At 30.2% G+C, this 26,260-nt stretch overlaps 1 protein-coding gene across 3 annotated transcripts in view; it reads left to right on the top strand.

Moving 5' to 3' along the window:
• The window catches only part of LOC143063040 (LIM homeobox transcription factor 1-beta-like), a 38,417-nt gene that overhangs the window by 2,270 nt on the left and 9,887 nt on the right, over positions 1–26,260 (top strand). For 2 of the 3 annotated variants that reach the window (XM_076234955.1, XM_076234953.1), the window contains exons 2-3: positions 12,602–12,788; positions 24,632–24,849. In XM_076234955.1, coding sequence (XP_076091070.1) covers positions 12,604–12,788; positions 24,632–24,849 — 403 coding nt within the window. In that variant the 5' untranslated portion in view covers positions 12,602–12,603. Of the gene's footprint in view, positions 1–11,638; positions 11,661–12,601; positions 12,789–24,631; positions 24,850–26,260 lie in introns of those variants that run through there. The other variant, XM_076234956.1, reaches the window with a different exon arrangement.

The following is a 26,260-nucleotide window of genomic DNA, read 5'->3' as shown; positions in this document are numbered from 1 at the left end:
TTTAAATATCTTTTTTATGCTTGTATTAAATGGTCAAGCACAATTAGTTTGGATATCGTAACAGACAAATCGAAATAAGTAGCGATAAATAAAACTAACTTTACACGTCATGCATAAATTATTATAACTTAGTGTAATCATATTTTATTAAATAAAACGTTATGTATAACTACGAGCTTTACACATATAAATTCACAAATGAGATAAGGAAACAAGAGCAGTACTCTTATATAAAAAGTAAAATCACAAACATACTGAACTCCAAGGAAAATTCAAAAAGGAAAGTCCCCAATCAAATGGCAAAATCAAAAGTTCAAAAACATCAAACGAATGGATAACAACTGTCATATTCCTGACTTGGTACAGGCATTTTTTTAAATCCATTCTCTAAAATTTGTTAAAACAAATTACAAATCTATATTAACATGCTGGATAGGAATGACAAACCATTAATGTATAAATATGAATACAATTGATAAACTAAACTAAATAAAGATCATTATCAGATTATATACATAAAAATAGAAAAGGAGAAGAGAGATGATTAGAAAATAAAATTGTTGTTACAGAAAGGGACAATATCACTTTATCAGGGAGGAGAGTGAATAGAGGTTTTAGATTGTATATGAAACTTCATGATTAAAAGTTCTCAGTATCTGTTTTCAAAATTCATGTCATGTAACATCCGAATTGCTTGTGAATACCATGTAATATAATATAAAAAACACCTTTATTTTGCAACGATAAATATCTCAATTGTTTATGATGAAGACGACAAAAAAAAGAGATTTTTTTTTTATCATTTAAGAATATAAATAAAAACCTCATCGATTAAACCAGACTTATTTAGTAACATCGTTCAAATAAAAATGATATCTAACAAAATTCGAATATATTATAAACTGCAATGAAGATCGTCCTATTTTTTTAAATATAACTTTATATGAAAATTAATGCACATTTGAAGTATAAAATCGAACATTAATCAGAGAAAAATAATTATTGGTAACTTTATCTAATGAAGTAGAACACAACTGATGTTAACTGATATAATGATATAAACACATTAGTAAACATATGGACTTTCCATGTTGTATGACGTTCTCTCCTACATTTCTATATATTAATATTAACTGTTCCGGAAAAATAAATGATAGCATTCAAAAGAATCTGACAAATAAGTATGTCTCACATCTTCTTTTTTATATGTAATTGTAAGTTAATTGCGTAAAGTTTCATACAAAAAAGACATAACATCAACATAAAACTAGTCTGCAATCCGTAAATAACAATATAAATATACTTATCATATTAGTTTATTACTTACTAACCTGGTTTAAAAAAACGCATTGGATGTCGGTACAATTTGACTATCATATTTAGGTTAATTTTGTTCATTTCGCTCTTCAACTGTTTCGGTTTTTATAAATCTTCGCTTTTAAATATTCGGTATTTACCATTCATGATGAAAACAGGAAAGTGTTTCGGACGCATGACATTTATAAAGTGTTGCTTACATATATTTTTTTTATTACTATCATTGTTTAAACGAACCCTATTTGATGTATGTACCGTGTCAATCTATCTGTGTTATAGAATGTACATTTCGTGGGCTAATTGGTTAGAACATAGTGAATGCAGTTTCCTTGGGTGATATTTTTTTTTTCACAATTCGTATATCAACTATTTGTGTTATCTTTTTTTGTTAGATTTTTAAAATTTTATCTAATCATGTTTAAGAATAAGACCAATAATCGTACTTAGAATATTTAGGGATCTTGGTCGTTTTGCTAAATAAGCCATTATACGAGAGGTATGATTCAAATTTTAGAAGGCAAAAGAAATATCAAAAATAATTTCAAGAAGCTGGAACGTTAGTTTCAGGAAACTTACAGTCTAGATTCAGATTTATTTGTGATTGCTTTATTTAACAGACAGGAAAGTTTCTGTTTCATTTTCATCGATTAAAAAGGAATGGCCCTATCAGTGAAGTTAGAGTCTATATGAAATTCTTCATAATACATCCTGCTTTTCATCAAGCTTGTTGTCATCGATTTCAATCTTGTAGGTTATTTCTTGTTTTCTTTTTCTTACCTAATGCATTGTAACTATGAATCCATGCTTAACTTTTACTTTCGTTAGTGAAAGACAAAAACTTAAAAGGTGTTTAGTGAAATTCCTTATAGGGAAGAATTAGAATGTCAATGTTGTATTAAAAATATGCTATAATTAATTTCTTACAAATATTTACAAAGCACTTAATACTCATTAATTTATTTTTATAAAAAAAAAAATTTTCGTGCTTAAGTTTTTCAACACATTTTCCTTTGTTGATTTCGTGTTTATGTTTATATCTGGTATATTCTATGGATGTTATTTATCATCTTGTACTCAATGACCTTGATTTTACACCCGGTTATAGGCAAAACAAATATTCATGACTTAAAATAAAATGTATAAAAGGGATGTTTACCACTGGTTTTGAAACTAAGTTTGAAAATGAAATGAAGCATACAATGGAAAACGGTTTAATACTTCAATCAAGTGTATTTCTTTTTTTATATTTAGTGCATGAAAATTAAACCCTCAAAGTCAGAAATTAATTATCTGTTAAATGTTTCATTTATGATTTTGAACAAGAAACAAAAGTTTTTATTACTTTTGTGCAAGTATAGACGACAATGCAAACAAAAGCAAATAAACAACTGATATTATGACAAGTATATATGTCTTCTTGAAAAACACATTTTTGATTAATATTCTGTAATGTTGAAATACAACATCTTCATTACCATTTATAATTAAGCTGTGTTTAATTATTTATTAACTATACATAACTTAAACTAACCACGATATATGAATCATTGTTTCTCATTATATGCTAATTGATTAAAGCCTTTCGTGTCACATTAACTTTTTATTTTCGTACTTTCACAAAATGCACACGGGGATACTAATGTGTTCATTTTTGATGGAAGGATAAAGTATTTTTCAGGTATGAATTTGTAATCATTTCAAAAAGCATTTAAGCTTGACATATATATGCATGTAAAGGATGTAATTAGATTTGTCAAATTTTCCAATTTAATACTTTAATCCTGATTTTTGTATTGTAATTAAATCACATATCTAGGAATTGTAAAATTATGCAAATTTTGTGCATTTTGATGTACGTACATTTGTTTGGATAGGTATAAATAGTTGATGGTGACAAATAATTGAAAAATGATCCATGAAGATAAAATTGATTTAGTAAAGATATTATCTATAAAAGTTCATTATATTTATTATCATAACCAATGTGTGTAATGTAATTGCCAAACATTTATTTATCATAAAAGGTGTGATAAAGTTATTTAACAAAAGATCTAACTTTTATAAACTCATAACAAACATTCTTAATACACAGAGGGGTATTACCCTCAATGTAACTCACACCAGTCATTTGTTGATTTGGTAATCTAAAGATATCTCCAGCATTATGATCCCCCTTTTTTATAAACAAAAATATAGAATGATTGTCAATTCGACAACTTTCAACAAAAGAAAAAGTTCACACATGTAACAACAGTAGGTTAATATTTGGCCTTCCATAACGAGCAAAATTTTTACCATTGAAAAAGCTATAAAAGACTATGTCAAAACAAAATGTCCCCCTCTAGTTTTTGTAAATGAACTTTGTATACTACTTTCACTTTCATTCATTGCACTATAATGAATTAATAAAAAATAAATCATAGCATTGTAAAAGGAGAGCATATACGACAGATGATTTCCGGATGTTTTAGAAATTTCCATAACAGTCTCAACTTTTATGAGTCTGATAAATAATGACTAGTTTCAATGTTTTTGACCAAAATTAAAAGACATTTGATCATTTCATACGTATTCACTGTTTAAGACAGTCAACCGATCAGTATATTTGAAGAACGTTTTCTAAAAATATAAAATGAAATGCTTTTCTTATGAATAACCATTGATATGGCAGTTTTTTTTCTGAACCTCTGATCTCTGATCTATGAAACAATTATAATTTCCCTATCATCAGATGCCAACTCGGAAAGTGGTTATAGAAAACACAGGGAAATTAGTAGTTGGAAAATTAACTTCAGGCGAAATTTTGTATATGTATCCTCATTTATGATTATTCTTTTTCGTTTCACCTAATACGATATTCTCAATAAAAAAGTATTGATTTACCTTTTCTTTATTTCTATATTTTTAAAAATAAACATCTGAAGTCAAATTTAAAATAAAAAAGGTGTTATGTGTTACCGAACGACGAAACATTGTAAGTCAGACTTCTTTGAAGAAGAAAAGTTAAATGTATAAACTGAATATTAAACTGATTTAAAAGTACAGTGGTTCTTGTTTATGCTAGCTTATAAACATTTACTGATATATGTAATGTAGAAAATCTTTAACTTCCCTCTTATTTGCAGTATTATTTTCCAATCATGTTACTTAATGGGCTGTATCTAGCAAGAATGACTGATTTGAAATGTTAAGTATTCCCCGTTAAAGGTTTCACATTCAAGTCTGTAATTGTAACATGTGTTTGAGGATGTGTTTGTTCACGTTAGGGGTGTGGGTATAATTTTCAATAATAAACTTATCACCGATGACTTGTTGATACCGTGTTTCAAACGACAGAAGATTTTTTAAATAATCATAATAACAATCAAATTTCTTTGAATGAAAAAAATGTACACTGTCAGAAACATAGAACATTAATAATGAGTTGGTTGTTGTATTGCGTTTGCGTAGTTTAATTTTAGATATTCCTTGATTTTTTTTTTAAAATAGACAATTCATATTCTTCTATCTTTCTCTGTTTCTTTTAAAGTTCAACATTTTGAATCTGATCACCTGCGATCTTTTGAAGTATATCTCATATTTGATCCTTGATATATATCCCATATTTCAATTGTTCTCACCTTTAGTTTTATTACTGTCACTTGGTACGAATTATGACATGGGCATTGTATGACAGTAAATGTATATCAGGCAGAAGATGCTTATCCTTTTGATGCAATTGGTCCGACTCGGTTCGTAATAAGGTATTTCCAAATCTGTTAACTCCTTTATTTGCCTGTTCATGTATCTACTTTCGAAAATTGAATTAATTTCGTTTCACGACCTTTTTACTTTGCCTGAATTTGGCAATTTCTTTTATATAATAAGTTTCTTGTTTTGAAATGTTTTATAGCTATTTTTAAATAGTCAGAACGTTAAAAACAGCAACTTCAGAGTTTGCGTGACAAAGCTTGTTGACTTCAGTGACAGAAGTTAAAGCTATAACTTTTACATGTCTGCACCTTCCCTAATCATTAAAAATGACTTCTACCCATTTTGCATGTATCGGTCGTTTATGTTATCAAAAGCAAATCTTCCGTATTAATTTCGTTACTTTCAGTTAAATACACTTAATGTGCGTCCTATGTAAAATGATATTAAATGTTATTTTATAATTTAATTACGCTTGTTAGCTTAATTGACCATCGTCATCTGTCGTGACCGGTATGGATATTGTTCACAGAAATACTGTATTATAGTTGACATAATAGGAAAGTTTATCGTCTAATATGTCTCGCTATGAGAAAAATTTCATGTTGATCGGTTTTGTTCATTCTTTATGTTACATATCGTTTTTATTACATAACAAGTATTGGTTTTCATTTTCTGTTACGGAATATACACACCAATTATTTAGAGTCATCTTAAGTTGAGGGTATATCGGGTATAGCTTGCATATTCTATATACTTTTGTTGTGTTATTTCTATTATCTCTATTGCCTTCTATTCTTTTCATACGGTGCTGCTCTAATAAGAATTACTAAGCATTTCATATTCTTGATTTGTTTGCAGTTTTTGTTGTGCAGATAGGTATTTACGTAAGAACCCTCTTTTGGTCTGACGTAACAATTTCTTGTGATCTTTAAAGCAAAACATTTTTCAGTATTAAATCACAGGTATCGAGTTTTTCTATAATATCATGTTTACTTTTAAGCTAATTAATAGTCATACCTGATTGCACATCTCGTATAGACTTATCATATTTTAAATAAAGGTTCAATAATTTAGCTTCTCCTGCCCTTGAAATTATAGTTAAGATAGTAGAAAAATTTCAAGGATCATTGAATGTAATGAAACTTATAATCTTACATACGTTGTGAAGACTTACTCGTCTTTCATTTTTTCTTCTCATATCTACACTATTAGTTGGAAAAGATATAGTATATAAACATATGTATATAAAAATTAAGATAATAGACTTCACCTTAATTATCTGAATAAACAATTAAAAAAAAATAAGAAGGTGTTAAAACAAATTACGCTAAAAAAATAGAAAGAACGAAGGCGTAAGATACCAATGTGACATTCAATCTCAAAATTCGAAAAAAATTGCAAAGTCATGGCAAATGTGTATTCTTCCTGTCCAGCTCTCTGTAATCATAAACTAATTTTACCAGCACAGTAATGATTTCTTCATCGAATTTTAAATTCAATCAATAGAGTTTTCATCTTTTTCAATGACTTTTCACTGTTTTTATTCCACACAAATATGTTTTGTACTGGAAAAAACACAAACGGTTTGAGAGAGCTCAATGGTAATTGCAAATAAAAGTTATTTACAAGAGTTTTCAATATAAATGTTTAATGCCAGTTGTGAAGTGAAAACTTAAATTTGCTCTGCTGGTAGATGTATAAAGTACACAAAATAGTACAACAGACTTTTCTCATTCATTATCTGACATATGTTCACATTATTACTAATCGAAAGGACGAAAGGTCACCACTTGTGGTCATGCTATGTAAATATTGGTTTTTCATGGAAATATATATTCTTAAACAAAAATAAAGATATGTTCATATTGTGGAAAATTGCATTTGTTTGTAATGGTGTGGAATAATTATAAATCTTTTCCATCGTGATTTATGATTTATGATTTATTATACAAAGAACTATTCCGAATTGAAGAAACGATTTATCGTGCTAGCAGTAGTGCTTTTTAACATTCTTATAGTCACGGAGCTTATTTCAGAATTACACTTTAATCGCAACTTTCTGAATGCTTATAATTTACATTGAACTGTGTTTATTGAGCGGTAAAACTATTCAATCATTTATATAAATCGAACAGCTATTCACTAGACTAGAAAAATGACATAATATAAGTATTACAATGCACATTGGAAACAACAAAAGCTTTTTGCATTCAAAATTGATATCTTTCTTTTATCCCGGCTTCTCTTTTTTCAAGATGTCAGTCGATAACATCACATTGGAGAGTATAAATAAGGGAGATAACTAGCTTGATAACCTTGATAGTACAATACGAAAACAATGAACATTTAACGCAACGAGAAAAGTAAATAATACAGTAGGCACCCCTATGAAATATGTTTTCATTGAAAGTAAAATATATATTGCAAAGCAATAAAACCTTAATTCATCAGGTGAAATGTTACTGCAATTATTTCATAATTTAATGAGTTCTAAGTGCAGTTTTGATTTTAAGATACAGAAATTGAAAGGATTTTTGTGCAAAGCGTCACAATTTACAATTACAGTTCGGTGTGATCAGAGTAATTATCAATTAACTGACGAATTTGACAACTTTATCGTGAGACAAGGACGTCAATAACTATCAAATAAAAAATAGCATACCAAAGGCATGTAACATTATAAGGCGACCAAATTTTTGTAGAAATCGAACAAGATTTTATGCTTTTTAATAATCAACTGATCAATTTAAAATGATGTATCAGAGTATGACAAATATGTGAAAATGTAAATATTCTCTACGCGGGGGAGGATTTTTGTCATGACATAATTTTAAGTTGAACATAACAAACATATTGCTCTTTGTTTCTTGATCCCTGTTCAACTTTTATGTTATTAAAGTAGAAGTGTATAAAAAAAAACAAGGATGCGAACAGACTGCATTTTTCTCAGTTTTAAACAGCCTCTAGATTATTTTTTTTGTAATATCCAGGTTTTTTTTACAAATAAAAAAAATAAAATACAATTGTTTGTCCTTAGTATCTGAAAAAAATAAAGGCTAAAATTTGCATTAACAAAAAATACTTCCGGAATCAACCGTTTCCGAAATTATAACCAAAACTTCTACCTTTGAAGATAAATAGAAGAAATATATAAATGGACCATTATTTTTACCTGGTATTGTCTAGGTGCACTAGATTTATTTTATTATATAATTACACAAAATTGAATAAACTCACCAAAAGAGTTCATCATTTGACTGTTCTTACATCAAATTCATATTTTTTTTCAAAAAAAGGAAAAGTGTGGATTAGATCACGAAAAATAGACGACAATGCAGTGGATAGTACTAAGATTATAAACCACAATTTTTTAAAAGCTTTCATCCGACTAAAATGAACCGTCCCTTTAAACATCATCTTAGTTTACTTTTCACCGCGATTGGCTGCTATTTAATCCAACGAAAGTTTAAATGTCTATCAGATTAAGGCTAAAAACATAAGTAATTGCAAGGTCGATAAAAAAAGTAAAAGAAACAAAAATATCGTGACGGACGTAATTAAACGAGATTACACGCATTTGAATGTCAAATTCCGTAAGTTCAAAGGTTATGACAGCTTTTCGTGTTACAGTTGGCAAATTTAACACGGAAGACACGACATACGTATGGTGTCAAACTGTAATTTGAACTCAAGGTGCAACCATGGCTCAAGTTTCTTAATATTTCTTGTAATTGCCATGTAATTGAACTATGTAAACATTTTTTTTTTTAAACATTCAACATTTGCAGTTTAAAAGTCGGAGTAATTGAAAATTAAATGTCCAATGGAAGATGGTACAAAAACTGTCAAAAAAATCCACCAATTTTTGGAAGAATTCATTTTATTTTTTTAGAATTTCCCAATTTAAATATATAAACCTATTAATTCATATAATTTCCTGCTTTGGTTCACTTAACTTTCATAATATTTTCCCTGTTTTTCAGTTATTTTAACATCTTTTAGGGTATGAATCATATAATTTTTTGGTACTTTTTAACAATTTCTAATAATTTACATAAGTATCTCTTTCCTTACATTTAGTAACTTAAGGATGCAACATATCATATTCTCTTACTGTTTTTGTTGTTGAATATCAAGATTACGAGAATTACAGTCTCCAACAGATTTTCAGTATTACTGATTTATGCAAATGTTTATACAAATTTATAATTTGACTTATAATGACATAAAAGTAGTACCAAAAAAAAACGAACTCCGATTGTAATGAAAAAAAAGGTGAAGTCCATTAAAAATGACAAAATTAAACCTTAGACGTTATGATCTACCTATGAATTCAATGTAAAACCAATGGCTAATTATTAATTTTGTCCAACTTCTGAGCTTTTCGAATAAAATAGAAGTTAAAACATGGTTGATAGCCATCTTAACCTCCATTTGTATTAACAGGGGCGGATTTAAGCGGGGGCGTGGCGGGCGTGCGCCCCCTCTAAAATTTGCAAAGCATGGTTTGTCTTCAGCTATATAAAGTATCTGAACAGACGACGAAAAATAATGTAGTTGCATTGCATCTGTTTTATCATTCAAAGAAGTATAAAAAAACAGTAAGTTTAACAGAATCAACGTGATTACTAATTAACTGACCTACGGTTTATTTAAAAGTTCTATTATAAATATAAAATATCACAGAGGCGGATTTAGAGGGGGCCAGGGGGCCCGGCCCCCCTTTAAAAATTGGTTGCTTATATAGGGAATCACTGAAGCGTGACTCGAGCGGGCCCCCTCTTAGGTCAGTCAGTGGGCCCCCACTTATGAAAATTTCTGGATCCGCCACTGTATCATAGGCTTTGGCAGTTAAAGTGTATTTGCAGAATTTATAAACAATTTCTTTGATAATCGAAGTTTCAAAACATCACTAACTCACTTTCCAACGAAGTAGGTGAAAGTGGCCTATCCGCGGTTGGGTTGGTTATTTATGTTAAAGTGAGATATATAAATGTACTTTGATGAAAAATTCATAAGACGAAATGCATTTGTTTGGTTCATTGGTTTGTACTATACAATATAGACAAATATTTAAAATAGAATACATTTCAGTAGTTATACGCCTACACACATGTGCATGTGACTAGTCATAATGCATTACTACTACTACTACTACTACTACTACTACTACTACTACTACTACTACTACTACTGCTACTAATAATAATAATAATAATGATCATTTATAAAGGGCAAGATCATAATGCACTCAACATAATGCTGTGGTTTTTCTTTATATCAGTTAAATTTTGTCGATTTGCAAATAATTGTTATGGTATTAATGGTAAGTTTTTGTTGTGTTCGCTAATTGCTGTGTCGGTTTTTCAAGGCGCGGACTATTTACAGCTGGACACAGTTATTAAATTCCAAATGCCAATTATGTGTTGTGTAGTTGGGTTGCTGACACATTGACTGATACCCAAGGTAGAAAATTATGTTATTTCGTTCAAAAAAGGGAAACTAACTGCGCGAGACCCTCATGGTTGTCAAGGTTGTTAAACGCCCCCGTAGTATTTTAACACATGTTCAACCCATCGTTAGATCGGTCTTAAACAAGATGTAGGGTATGTGTAACTGACACAGTAACCCAACAAATCAATAACACAAGTCCAGATGTTTGATTATAGTATTAACATCAAGAAAATTGGGTAATTAGGGGGACAATATTTTAATGACTAGTATAGAAATTATCTTTCCGACCATCTGAGATCACTACAGTTTTTTGTGGGCTCCGTGTAGCTTGGTCTTCATTATATAAATGTACTGTGTATACTGTATTTGTTCTATTCGTTCTTTTCTGCCATAGTTTTGTCTCATTTGACTCCATTCGGAATCTACTGTCTCTTTTTCGTACAAGATTTAAACTTACCAATGCCTCTTCAACCGTACATATTAATCAATAAACAACTTATCTGCAATTGTCAAAACCAATCCATAAGAGTGAGAAGGAGCTAAAAGTAGAAAAAAACTATTCAGTGTTATAAATCCTTTAAAGCAGGCATTTATGGGATTTCATTAGGTTCCCCTTAATTTGAAAACAGATTTTTTTTTGAGTGCAATAGTCCCTTCCAAACAGACCCTTAAAATATGTCATTTGGTTTCCAAGAATTTGAAAACATCTTTTTTTATTATTCATTATTTTGCTACCTTACGCCTTCGGATTTTCAAACTTAAAAAAAAAATTAAGTAATTAAAAACAATCTTCCCACTTGACAATATGTTGTACCAACAAAACACATGTATTGAGAGGATTGCACTTGTAAACATGTATAACATGTAAGATAATACAGAGTGGTATTGACTTTACTTAACATAAAATTTGTTCCCTATTGTTGCAGAATTATGTCTAATTGTAATTTTATGCAGTGGCATCGATTTGTCGTTAATGACTATTGTGATCAGAAATGGTTGTGTACTCCAGGTTAATGGCCACATATGTTGCGGGAACTGTCAACATCGTCATTAACATATGTTAACATACTTGATCATAATAAAACCTACAAGCGTTTTAACTTTTTATGTTAATTTTAATAGATAATTACTAATGTTGTAATTTTTATTGACAACATTTTTTGGATAAATTCATTTGGTTTTGCATGACTATGACGGTAAGTTTTTAAATACCAGTTTTTAAATGTTAGTTTTTATTGGTTTGTTTAAGGATGTTTTTGTAAAACGTAGTTATTTCTGAATATTTTCTATCACAAGCAATGACAGTGTACTTTTAACAACATGTTAAAAATTGGTAATTTTTTTTTCTCATTTTATTATCATACAGCGTTTTATATGCAATGTTCCTTCCATGACCTATGCATCGGTTTTGAATAAATATCAATAACCATTGTCTTTATTGGTGTTAGGGGTCATCTTAATTTTGATGTAATGTGTGAGCTGTTCTGTTTATCACCAAACACCTTACATCTAATTCCAAGAAGGTCCTTTGATACATTGCTCATTTCTTTATGCATTTCGGTATTTTTGTCTCGTGAACAACCACTCAAAATAACTGCTTCGAAAGACAAGTCCACGAAAATCAATACGAATATTGATGCATGAGTTTAGCGGAACATGGACTCATAATCATTCCAGGGCACCTGATTTCGTGTTCCTCAATATATATTCATTGTGTTGGATTTTCTGTTTGGGGACTGGTGTATGTCACTCTTAAAAAATTTTTTTTGCTCATGGTGTTGTATGTTCTGTTCTTGTAATTTCAAGAGTTTTTTTTCAAATAATGATAGGGTCATTGTCCGAAAATTGATTAATAATTTTGTCGAAGAATAATAATTTCAGTCACAAGTTTTGTGCAATAAAATTTTCTATTCGAGACTAAGACTAAATAACCAAAATACACCGCAATTATCCAGGAAACGACAACGCTGGTATAGAGGTAAAACTATGTTAATGTAAAACCACAGTGACCTATAGTTGTTAACTTTTATGTCATTTTGGTCTCTGGTGTAGAATTGTCTCATTTGCAGTCATACCACATCTTCTAATTTTAATTATATCAAATTTACAAATAATATTCTTACATTTATATTTTCAGAGATGCCCTCTCTTCAAATGGAGGTTTGTGCAGGATGTCAGCGTCCAATTGAGGACCGTTATCTACTAAAAGTTCAGAACAATTACTGGCATGAGACCTGTATGATATGTGCAATATGTCGTCTGCCTTTACAAGGCTCGTGCTTCATGAGAGATAGTGCTTTATACTGCCGAGCAGACTACGAAAAGTAAGTGAACTGTTTTTATCATAAAAATGCTTTAATCATTATTAAAATATTAAAGGTTGAAAATCCGTCAGGCAAATTTGGTCTGAGATGGATTTTGCTACTATTTTATTGTCATATAGCTCTTTGGCTGTTATCGAACCTTATGCATCCTTGGGTTTCTAATACTAGTATTCGGCTTTGATAGTTCCTAAAAAAAGGTACATCCATAAAAGTGCTTTGAACGCATGAATTTATAAAGTATTGTTTTCATATTATTTATTTTTTATGTCTAAGTACAACGTATATTGTTTACGCATGAATGATTTTGAAAATATAATATCCGAATGAGTTTAAAACAAATATCATATCATGACTTGTGTTCCCTAATTATATTATTATAAAAAAGAACAGAAAAGAAATGACCATTTTTTTAATATATCCACCTTCTCAAAATCTTTTTTTTTTTAGAAAGATTAGTAATAAAACATTATATTTAATATCTATCTTCTTTAAAATCTGGTATAGTGGCACTAACGAACTTTTCTTGTCGTGATTTCCAACCTCTTACATGTATAGCAGATTTCGATATGAAAACCACCAATTTAAGTTTTGTTTCAATTTGATTTCCGCAATTTTAAAGTGATATCACCCACTGGTTCAATAATACTCTTTTTTGCGTTTTAGTAATACCGTTAATTTTATCGAGATAAAATATTGATACTACCAAGGAAGAAATTCTAGTATATTAATGCAATGTAAGCAATAAAAAGCACTTTGAAATGTTTAATGAATATATATTAACAAATTGTGAGTGAAAATAAAAAATAAAAGGAGATTAGATAAAATGCAAAATTTGTAGAAAATCATCATTAATTCTACCTTTAAAAAATACGTTTTAGATATGGTAAAACCTCTAAAAAGTTGTTAAGTATTTATAAGAGCAGATTGATATAAAATATGAAATATTCATGTTTTTAGAAGGTAGATGTATTATAAAATTCATAATTCACATTGCACCTGGGACATTGAACCTCTGTTGAAGATATGTTATAGACATTATACATTCACTTATTTTATCCACAGTCATATTTTGTACAATTATTTTGTAGTTTGTCAAGTTTTGTCAAACTTTTTTTATCATGATAAAGGAACTGGTGTACTTTTAAAATTTAGATTTTTGTTAGATGTAAATTTAAAGACCATTGCTATACATCTGTTTAGAGACATTGACTGACTGAGATTGTCAAAACTTTTATATGTATTCAGATTGCATGATGACGTTGCTCCTTATATTTTTTTTAAAAAGACACTTTCACCATCAAGGATGTATCTTTTTCTTTTGATCAATTCAACAATATGCAGACATGTTATTTAACTATTCTATTATCCATAACTTGTTGTAATTTGAATAAACTATAGATTGAAAAATTACATAATCATTTTGAAATCTTTTAAGGATGATCCTCACGTCAATTATAACACGATTAAGTATATCCTTCTGAAATATGAAGATTTTTTAAAAAATTTAATGCAATTGTTTGTCTGTCAGCTCTTTTGTCTAATTTTACGACAAAGGATATAAAAACCCCTATAATGCACATCTAATAGAGGGTTGTTACACGACAAAGGATATAAAAACCCTATGATGCACATCTCATATAGGGTTGTTACAGATTGTTATCACACTCTTGACGAAATACTTGAAAATCTGTATGATCCCCGTCCATGGCCATATCTCTACTAGAGAGATTTTAGTATATCTTGTATTTGAATGGAAACTTTTGTTTTCACATTTTCTCATGTCCTTTAAATATTTAAGACTTTCAGAATGATAGAAAGTGACATGTATAGTTGTGCGTCATCGACCTTGTATATTGCACGGGTTTTAACATATCAGCGGTAAGGAGTCATCTGAAAGAATTTTATTCAAAAAACATTTATTCACTAAATCCAACCTTTTTATTTAATCTAGTCTGATCTTAGGGTCGAGATCATTTAAATCGATATTATATTGAAAAGTGACAACGCTCCTAGTTGATACGTTTTGCACATTTTAAAATAAAGATTTAAAGAGTTTAACAAATAAAAAAGAAATCGATTTATCGGATTATAACATTTTTAAATTTTCTTGTCCCAAGCAAATAAAGTCCTTTGATATGAATTGTTTTTGTCAATGCCAAAAAAGTCTGAATATATTTGTTAAACTGTAGATGTCATTGTATTGAAGCATACTAACAATAGATGCACTTTCGTGTGTACATACAGCAGTACCGAATGACATTTTAGATCAATTCCGAATGCATATAATTCAGGAGACATGGTTTTAAATTTATTATCAATATGTCGCATCAAGATTGTGTAACTGGTTCATGTTAAAAAATTAATGATAAAATCATTTCGAATTCGAGACAAATTTCTTGATACTCACATATGTAAATGTTTGTGGTTATTCTTTAAAATAATACAAAAATTTAAGACATAATTCTGTTATATTTTAATTTAACAAGGCTATAATAACTGATTATAAAAATAAATGTAGATTTCTTATTGTCCGTTATACTGTTTATCTGTAAAATATTTAAATTCTAAGGACAAACTTGTACAACGGTGACAATTTTATTACTTTATTGTTTTTATCGAGTGTCAAGTTGAAGTATATTATGTGTAAATATTTAGACCTTCTATGTCGGATGTGTCTCCACCAGACGACAGTTTTCTACAAGTTCTCAGTTAGTAATTACTTCGCACCTGATTTGGTCTTCCTGGGTTAACATTTCTAATATGAACAAGCTTTCATTTAAATAATTATTACTACTGTTCCAACTCTAGATCCATTTGTTTTGTAAGCAACTTTTTTCTTTGATATAAAAATAAGGAAATGCCGTATGAATGCCAATGAGACAACTATCAATTATAGTCTAAAATGACGCTGAGGTAAACTACTATATGTGACCGTACTGCCTTCAACAACGAGTAAAGCCAATACCGTATAGCTACCTTAATTCAGTATAATTTTATGAATTAAAGACTGAAAGTTATTATCAAAACTGGCTAAATAATGAATTTACTGGTTGAAATGAAATTGGTTAAACGGTTGATGTTGAAGATTGTCTTATCAATCAGGATTAATATTGTGAAATTATCCTACTAAATATTTTATTTAATAATTTGACGAAAGATATCTTAACTAAAGTCTTATATCAAATTTTCAAGTCGATACCTCTTTCTCAAAAATAGGAATAAATGCCGTCTTTTTAAGAAGTCCATTAATTATAGAAAAAAAAGAGGCAAACGTTTATCAAAGGGAGAATTGGAACTCCGAAATAAAAGAGAAATCGACAAAACCATTTCAAAACATGATAAAAACAACAAAAAAACATTATAACAGTATACATACAAAAACATACAACAATTAAAAGCCGAGCACATGAACACCACTAATAATTGCGGGGTCTGACTCAGATGCTCTGGAACGATAAGCATATCCTACTCCACATGTGGTTTCGTTGTATTATTGATCTGCAGTTCCCCCCTCAGGTTTTTTAGGGGTTCGTGTTGGTCAGTCTTTAGTTATCTATGTTGTGTTTTGTAGTTCTGATGTTTGTGTTTTGGTCGTTTTCTTCATTTTTGACATGACGTTGTCAGTTTAATTTTGATTAATGAGTTTGAATTTCCCTTTAGTATCTTTTAACCTCTCTTTTGTATTATTATAGTTTTCCATTACATTTTTGTATACTATTATCTAATGATTATCGGTTATTGTTTTGTCATGGGCCACCTGTCTTTATTGCTATTATGACTGTTACTTTATATATTGGTTTTTATACTGAACAAATTGTCCCATTAAATATAATACTTCTTCGTTTTATTTTCGCATTTGTTGAATAATTTTATATAGAAATGAATTGTCGTTCCCTGTTTTTACAGTTTCTTCATAAAGTATTTTCGACCTTTCAGACAATTCGTGGTTCTATTTATCTAAATAACTTAAGCTTATGTCTGTCAAATTGTTGATAACAATGCATTCATGAATCATTCCGAATTCATGTAATTGATCAGTTTTATAGGTTTTTAAAATTAATATTAATGTGTTAACAAAACATTTTTATGCAAATATTTTCGCATGTAAAACATATTATTTGACCTTAAAAGTCCAAACTTAAGTCTGGCATAACAAAGAAATGACCTAATTGAAAAGGGAATTAACTCTTGGGTTACAAAGACTTATAAGAATGTAAGTAACTTTCACCAAACGGCAACCTTCTAAACCGATTATTTGATTAAGAAGTACTTATGACTGCAAAAAGTGTATATATAAAAGATTAAATGACTTAAACTATTTTAGCTTTTAACGGTTACAGGTATTTAAGTATCAAAATGTCGAGTACGTTGAAGTTAATCAAACATAAACTATTTCCACTTGTTTCCTAGTATATATCATACCAAGCTTCCCTTTTTTCTTCCCTCTTTCCATATTACATTATTTTCTTTTTTGTCAAGTGACCTGAAATGGAGAGATATGCATCAATAATTTTTGTCTGATACGTGTTACTAGAAAAGAAGCAAAAGTTCTGTGGACTCGACAAGTTGTAGCCATGTTTATAATTTCAAATGATTCAGGGCCCATTAGTCAATTTGGGCCTCGGTGGAGAAGTGATACAGAAAAATAACGACATTGCGTTTAAGTATGAAAAAGAGACAAGTTTATTGTTTATTTAATTTTGACAAGAGTCCATTTTAGTAAATGTTAAGATCATGTTTATGTTTTTAAAAGTAAACATTATGAATTTAAATCAAATAATAAATTTAACTGAAGTAGGCTTCTGGACCTCTACATTTCACACCTAAACAGGTCAACGGCTTATATAGGAAATCATAAAATTTTGTTATATCATCTCGTTAAAATAACACAATGTTGACAGCTGTACCCCTAATTTTACCTATTATGTCTGTTTGTTTTGATCACACATCGTTGTCATTGTTTTAGAATTTTAGCCGACTGTCATACAAGTGAGAGGTTTAGCTAGCTATAATTCCATATTCTATCCCATTTGATTAGGGATTTTCCGTTTTGAATTTTCTTCGGAGTTCAGTAATTTTGTGATATTACTTTTTGATATTACCTCAAATGTAGTAGCATTGCAAAGGTGTAGTTCAAAACGTAGCCATATTCAGCAACTCAATCTATCCTGAAATTGCAACTAAACACGACCTGCACATGTGCGTCCGAATAAATCAGCATTTACTACGATTCTAAAATTAGAAAAAATAAATAAGAATCTCTATAATAATCAAAATTGAATGAAAATCTATCTGCAGATTTCTAGAAGCAATAAATTCAGTATTATTTAATCTAACTATCAAAGACGGAACGGCGGCAGGGACAGGCAAACAGTCACTGAGCCCAAAAGGTGTGGAAAACCTATATTTCAGCACAATTCTTGTAAAATATTGAGATATGTATGGAACTGTTGTCTCTTTTGACAAGGTGACAAAGAAAACTAGTTTCCTTTTCCCTGTAAATTTTCGTTGTCTCCTGATACCATCATAAGAAAGTTCCATTCCTGTGTAAATTGAAGTGTCGATTTTAATATGAAATTGATGTATCTCATATATGACGAACGACACCTATACTCCTTTATGTTTGTAAGTTCTTTCTTTAAAACAACTTGATTTTATAAAAACAGTTCGATGTTATAAAATAAACAGGAAAACAAATATGTTGATTTTACATTTAAAACAAACATATTGTGGTCGAAACAAGGAATGCGAAGTGAATGTCCCTTCTTTTTTTTCCTTTGTACAAATGTGTTAAATAAACATTGGTAATATAAAAGTATGCGTTTTCTTGTCAGGTTCATTTATTTACGAAACTTTCTAAACATTTGTTCTATTTTCGGATTTTTTTTTTACCGTTAACAAAAAAAAAATGTCAACAAACCTGACAGAGAAAATGTATGAAAGTGTTTCTATAAGTGTGTATACATATATTGGGGAACAGGAAAGAAAGTGTTTGCTTCGCAATCTACAATGACATTTAAATACAATATTTGTATATTCCATGTGCAAACAAAGATATTGTATTTTAGAAACAAATATTTGAATGCATTAAATCGGTTTTGACTATGTCATACACAGGCTCGTAAAGGTGCATTTAAAAATGAAAGTCTACCCCCACGGAGATCTTTAAAAAGTATGATTGTACGTTTAAAGTGGAGTTTGCTAGGTTCAACAGCCGTTAGAATACAAATAATTGAAGTGGAGTCGTATGGTTAGAATGTTGTAACTAAACAAACAGCTGTAATAAAATTGTCGTATCCAGTCGGTTACAGTGTTGTTACAAACCCAAATTTAAACATAAAAAATAAAAATTTAATGATTTGAAGTTTTTAAGTGAAAGAGTTTTTGAATACTGTACATGAAATTAGCAAATATATCAATGGTTCAAGATCTGTAAATCAAATGTAAAACAATGAAGTATAACTGTAATACTAAACAGACTGTTGTGACTGTTGTTAGCAAGTATTTGAAATTGAAAAGAATATGGCCTCTTTTTATATAATGGAAGTTTTTTAAATTTTAGATTTAGGGTTGAGTTTAGGACACTCGTTAGAGTAATGCTAATATAAGGGTAAGGGTTACATATATATTAACCACAATATTGAAAAATGTTAATTCTGTTACTTCATTTTGCGACTGTCATATAATAGTTATCAAAGGTACCAGGCTTATAACTTCTTACGCCAGACGAGCGTTTCGTCTACATAAGACTCATCAGTGACGCTCAGATCAAAAATGTTTGAAAACCAAACTAGTTTAGAGTTGAAAATGAAAAAGACCCAAAATTCCAACAAAGTTGTGCAAAATACAGCTATGGTAATCTATTACTGGGATAAGAAAATCCTTAGTATTTCGACTATCTACACTTTTGCAAACAGTAGATTTATAAAAATGACCATATAATTGATATGCATGTCAACACAGAAGTGCTGACTACTGGGCTTGTGATACCATCGGGGACGAAGCGTCCACCAGCAGTGGCATCGACCCCGTGGTGCAAATAGTTATCAAAGGTACCAGGCTTATAATTTACTATGCCAGACGCGCGTTTCGTCTATAAAAGACTCATCAGTGACGCTCATATATAAAAAAAAAAAATAGAAAGCCAAACAAGTATAAAGTTGAAGAGCATATTATAGCTAGCTTTAGTCTAATAGTATATAAGTGCAAACAGTACAAGCAAAATAATACTACCATGCACATGTACTCGTATTCTAAATTTAGTAAATCGCTCATTGCAGCAATTAACCTAGAATGACAAGTACTAAAAGTGGCAGATAATCGTATGCAATTATATCTCGTTTTGTAATTTGTAAAATATGTAGTATTTTTAGCTTACTATATTCAATTGTTTTTAAAATATTTTTTGTTCGATAAAATGGCAACAAAAACAAAGACTCCATGATAAAAGTGTTGTGGTATGCAATTCTTGTTCTTTATGTAAAGAGAAAAGGTCAATCATTAATTACTGGGTCATTGTAATGGCGGCGATGTTATCGTCTGCTAAAAGTAAAAGTGTCATGACATTTCGAGTTAGCCTCGACCATAATTGACCTAATTATTTTTCCTCTGAAAAGAAACAAAACAACGATACAAGAGATTACACCACCTCTGAGAAAATTGATTTTTTGTTTTTAAAAGTCAGCTTTTGTAGTTTAATTCTACAGTACAAAAGATAATATTCAAATTTTATAATTATAAGTGAACAAAAAAATATATACGTCAGGTGCAATTTAAGTGGTCATTCTATACTTTAAAATCGTCCATTTAGTCAACACAAAATAACAAACAAGTAAATATCATGAAAGTGTTTAAATTTTTAAACAAGGAAAACAACAAAGGAATTGTGTTATTCAAATTCAGAGCTACCCTCCCGAGTGGCCTCATTCAAATTTAATAAATAAAATGAAATGCAACAATAATCAATTAATTCAGCAGTTGTAAAATTGATATGGAATCGAGAAATTAAACTCGGAATAAAATCTAGGTTTTCTGTCGTGTTAAAATAAATTAATAATTCATTCCATTTAATCAAGTCTTAAAAATGACATTTGATCAGTGATAATTATCAAGCGCTTTAAAATGTCGAATGTTATTTATTTATAACACTTCCATTGTTATTATTATTATCTGTATTTTTTCTCGTTTTTTTTCTTATTATAATTTGTGATAAATATTAATTTTGACGATTTTACGTTTTCTATTACTAATTTATTTTAGTATTTATTCATCATTTAAATTTAAAAGGTTGTTTTGCAATTTCTATTGATGCAGAATGTAATCGTGAAGAGAAAGTACTTCTCAGTTTTGGATTTACAATACATCTTTTAAATAATGGTGCGAAAACATTAGGATAATGAGGGACATTTTTCTTTCAATTGAATTGCTGGAAGACAGATTCAGAGAAGATGAAGACATGGACACCATCTTTGTAACAAATAACCCTTAAACAAATTTACCCTCTTGTGATCATCTGAATTACAGTCTTTTCTTATTTTAAAACCTGTCAATTGACAGGTTTTAACTGGAATTAAACAATTGACTTTGTACGTGTAAAACTGGTAGTTCAAAATGCAGAAATGACGTAGCGCAAATAAGACTTTTTGCTGACCGCAAATGTCATTTTTGATTTTAATACGCAAATACCATATCAGAAAATACGATCGTCTATCGTTGATATAGAAATTAACCGTTTCAAAATATCTCGATTAAACCCGACTTCGATTTTGATAATATTGTTATATGGTTATTGTATTGATGGGAGCACAATATAATGATATCTTAACATATAATATCCAAGGCTGTTCACACGGTTTAATTCGACCACTATTGATTGTTGATAATATTAATAAAATTATTTATATTTCAAAATATCCTTACTTATCAAGATTTTGCAGAAAAATACAATGCATGTCACAAATAATTTCTTGATTGATAAGAAGATGCATTTTATAATTCATAAATATGAAAGCGAAAGTTTTCAGCGTGAGAAGAAGGCTTAAATTGGGCCGTTAGTTTTCTCTATAGTTGTTATGATAAGGCTTTTCATAGATACATTTCAGTTAAGGTTTTGATTATTGTTGAAATACGCAGCCACGTCAGTTCAAAATAGGGACGTTAAATCCGATTCATCATGTAGAGAGAGTTCCATGCTCTCTACCTGTTACACAATGTTTTAAACAATTTTTTTGGGGGTCAATAGTTTGACAGTTGCTATGCAAAATGTCTATCCCTATTCAACACATCACAATTTCCAAGTGGAAATCCAAATTCCCTGCCCTTCGTCCCAATCGACCCCCACCATGCTGCTGCAGACCCCCCTCCCCAAAAAAATCGAATTCTAAAATGCAAAACCATCCCAATCGACCCTTATCACGCAGAACCATTCCAATCGACCCCTAACATGCAGAATCTACTGATTGTATTTATTGTTAATACGTTCCTTTCATAAACATGCATGCAACACTCGTAATTAGACGTTAATCTAATAGCAACTCTTTGGTGGATAGTTCATATTGGCAATACAATAACATCTCTGAATTATCATTTGCATAATAATTAAGAGGAATAAAATTGTAATGTGCAAACTTTGACAATTTATTAAGTTAAGTTTTTTTTAAGAGATTGAGACTGAATGATTGACTTGAATATCTAATAACAAATTTTAAAAAAGGGCCATTTTGTGCGCAAGCTTCTCGCGATGAAAATTAAGGAAAAGATACATTCGGGGGAATGAAAAGCAATAGGTTGAAGAAAAACAGACTACACCACGAAGACATACAAGTATACAAAGACTACACGAAAAACTGAAGATCTAGAAACACCAACCTCACCAAAAACTACAGATCTAGAAACACCAACCTCACCAAAAACTACAGATCTAGAAACACCGACCTCACCAAACACTACAGATCTAGAAACACCAACCTCACCAAAAACTGCAGATCTAGAAACACCAATCTCACCAAAAACTACAGATCTAGAAACACCAACCTCACCAAAAACTGCAGATCTAGAAACACCAACCTCACCAAAAACCGAGGGGGTGAACTTGGTTAGTAGTTGCTGACTACGAGAGAGCATTGGTCGTTTTGGTAATACCTAGTCTTTTATTTCGTTTTAGAATTGTTGTTTTCATAAACTTCTGCTATAAATGTCAAGACAATTGAATTCGTTGACGCTGGTAAACCTAGTTTATGTCAAAATATTTTCTTAATAAATAAAAATTTCTGATTGATTATATATCGTATGCATTCATTTGTTATCAAATGTTACTCTTACAGTTTGTGGTCCAATCTGCCTTTTCTTATTGAAGCATGTGTACACGAAAGAATATAAAACTTTACTATTTGAGTATCATACTAAAATATATGACTGTCATTGAGTTTTGATTAAAGACGGTTCTATACTTACTGATATAAGATCAATTAAATGGTATTTAAATTTGACCTGCACGAAAAAAGTTATGTTTCAATTTCCAAGTACCACACACGTGGGACCTCAAAATATCTGTTTGTGCAGTTGACATCAGTACTGATGACTCTGCAGTATAGTACATGTACCTTATTTAGTCATACGATATTTCCGTTTTAGCCGTCTGACATTGCGACTTGCACATCATGCGTTTAAGGAAATCTTATTAACCACGCCGATTTTGGATTGAATAAATAAGGGAGGTTGATTGTACTTTCGTAACTTTGCATACATTGTCAGGTTATTGCCTTGGAAAATATTGAATCAATATAAAAACTTTTTATTCAAAAACAACTGTCTGGGCACTAACCTGCAGGTAATAGAAAATTTCAAAACTGGACCTTATTGCCTCGAAAATATTGATTCAATATTATTTTTTTTTTATCCAGCGATACTGACCTGCAGGAAATGGAAAATTTCAAAACTGGACTTACTGACTTTAACAGTTAATGTATCGAAAAGGAGATGGTATATGAATATAAATGAAACAAACATCCACCAATAACCAAGGGTCAAAGATTTAAACCACCACATGTCGTTGTATGGCCTTCAACAATGAACCTTTATATATACATATATGCAGAACTTATGATTGACATGAGTTACTGACTTATATTACAAAATTAAATGACCTTCTCCTGTATGTTGACATGAATATCAATAATGTGGTCATTTTTATAAATTTCCTGTTTATAAAACTCTGAATTTTTTGAAAAAAACTAAGGATTTTCTTATCCCAGTCATAGATTACCTTAGCCGTATTTGGCACAACTTTTTGGAATTTTGGATCCTCAATGCTCTTCAACTTTGAACTTATTTGGCTATATAAATATTTTGATATCAGCGTCATTGATAAGTCTTAAGTAGACGAAACGCGCGTCTGGCGTACTTAAACAACTATTGGTGTATGTGGCAAACCAATACGTATCAAGCTAAAAGAATACTTGTTTATAATTGTGACACTTATTTAACGTTATCACTTATATGAACCTCTTTTCCCCTGATTTTTCGGAGAAAGTGTCGTTTTATGTATAAACAGTGGCTATGTGGTGTTTTGAATTGAATAATGTATCGCGCAACACTTCGTTATATACGCATCTGAACCGGAATAAGTGGGGAAGGGTAGGTGTACGGGTTGTCACTCCTGGAGCTACATATATCGTTAATGAATAGATTTTTTACATGTTCTACTCCTAAAATTGCCTACTGTGGGGGCACCCTTTTCAAAATACTGGATCCGCTTCTGCGTATAAATGAAAATTGGTATTTTTGCCTGCATTTCTCCTAAATGTATATTTAGGCTTAGACTAATTGAATGTCTACTTTTTCAGATTATTCCGTGGAAAATGTTCTGGTTGTGGCTACTGCATTTCAGCTCAAGAACTGGTAATGAAGGCTAATGGAAATGTATATCACATGAACTGTTTCCGGTGTGTGGAATGTGGCCATATATTACAGAAAGGGGACCAATATGTGCTCAAAGATGGACAGCTCTTTTGTCGATTTGATTTCGACAAAGAATTTAGTGTTCTTTCCTATAGTCCAAAAGGTAACCGAAAAATATTTTCTTCATTTTTCTTCAGTTTAAGTTATATACATGTAGCCTGGGGAAAACATATGTATCTGATGTGAAAAGATAAGTTTGAGCACACTAGAGGTACCAAGTTTACCTCACCTAATTTCATTTCGACAATTAATGTATCTTTAGTCAGGGATATTTTTCATAAAATCTACGCTAAATTGCGAAAAAGATGAGTAGCAACTGCGTTTCACATCCAGCTATGTCATTCATGTTAACACGCAGGCACCCCAAGCGTTTTATATACATAAACATATATATACGTTATTGAATCTGATAGGTATGACTTTGAATGACAAATTGGTACTACCATAGATTGATAAATTTGACAAATCCATGATGACTATATTTACAAATTTGACATTTATTGTTTGTTTCTCATGTTTCTTGCAAATTTATTTTAAAAATAAGTATTATTCTCTTTTCCAAGGCCTAATGTCTAACTTTTTCAATTAAATTCCTATTAGTTGAGTGTACATAGTATGTTAACGTCACGGCAGTATAACTTGTCATAAAATAAGTTTGAATTCATGCCGTGCTACAATTGTCAACTAAGAACAAAGAAAATGTTCCACGAACACTGGTCACATCAATTAAGATTTAAATTTTTGAAGTGTGACCTTCGAGTAATTAACATTTCGAAAGTACAACAAGCATTCATTTGCATTGCTAATTGTGAAAAGTTGGCGCTGTTTAGCCGTTAGCTTCAAAGATCTGTGTCACTAAACTGTCATTCTATAAACAGAACGTGTCATTCTGTTTGTTTTTCTATAATTTACTGCAGAAATCTCTGTAATTGAATCATCAATCCATTTAGAGCTTTTTTGTATGCCAAAATAAAAAGACTTTTTATTTGTGACGTTAATTACGTCAGTTCTGCATGATGTTTATTACAAGTTTTTACGATAACCTCTTACATTTTTGCATTCGGGATTTTTCCTTAACAAGACCGCAAAACCAAAAGTTTACCGAATTAAATACAAACGTTTTCTACGGCACGTCTTTAATTTTTACAACAGGCCGAGTTGTGGTGTTCATTTGTTGCGTCTTATTTATTTTTAATTATTTTTTCCCGCCATTTCCATTTGGCAGACGATTCAAAACATAATCAGTATGAAACGTTTCTTACTTGTAAAGCGTTTTGGTAATTTTATTAAAAAAAAAAAAGAAATACTAACTGGTTCCCTAACCTTCTTATATATTTGAAGTGTCAATAGCAAACATGAAATATTTGCCACTGGGCGTTTTTGTTACAAACTTCAATCAATATTTTGAGGTACACAGAGGATGTGTTTTGTTGGGTTGGTAATAAGACGGTTTTAGTCTTTAAAACATATTGAATCTGTTTACAACTTGCACAAGACAAAGCTACCAGGAACTT

This window comes from Mytilus galloprovincialis, chromosome 2 (genome assembly GCF_965363235.1).
Source record: "Mytilus galloprovincialis chromosome 2, xbMytGall1.hap1.1, whole genome shotgun sequence".
Classification (NCBI taxonomy): Eukaryota; Metazoa; Mollusca; class Bivalvia; order Mytilida; family Mytilidae; genus Mytilus; species Mytilus galloprovincialis.
This window is presented reverse-complemented; position numbering and strand designations above follow the sequence as displayed.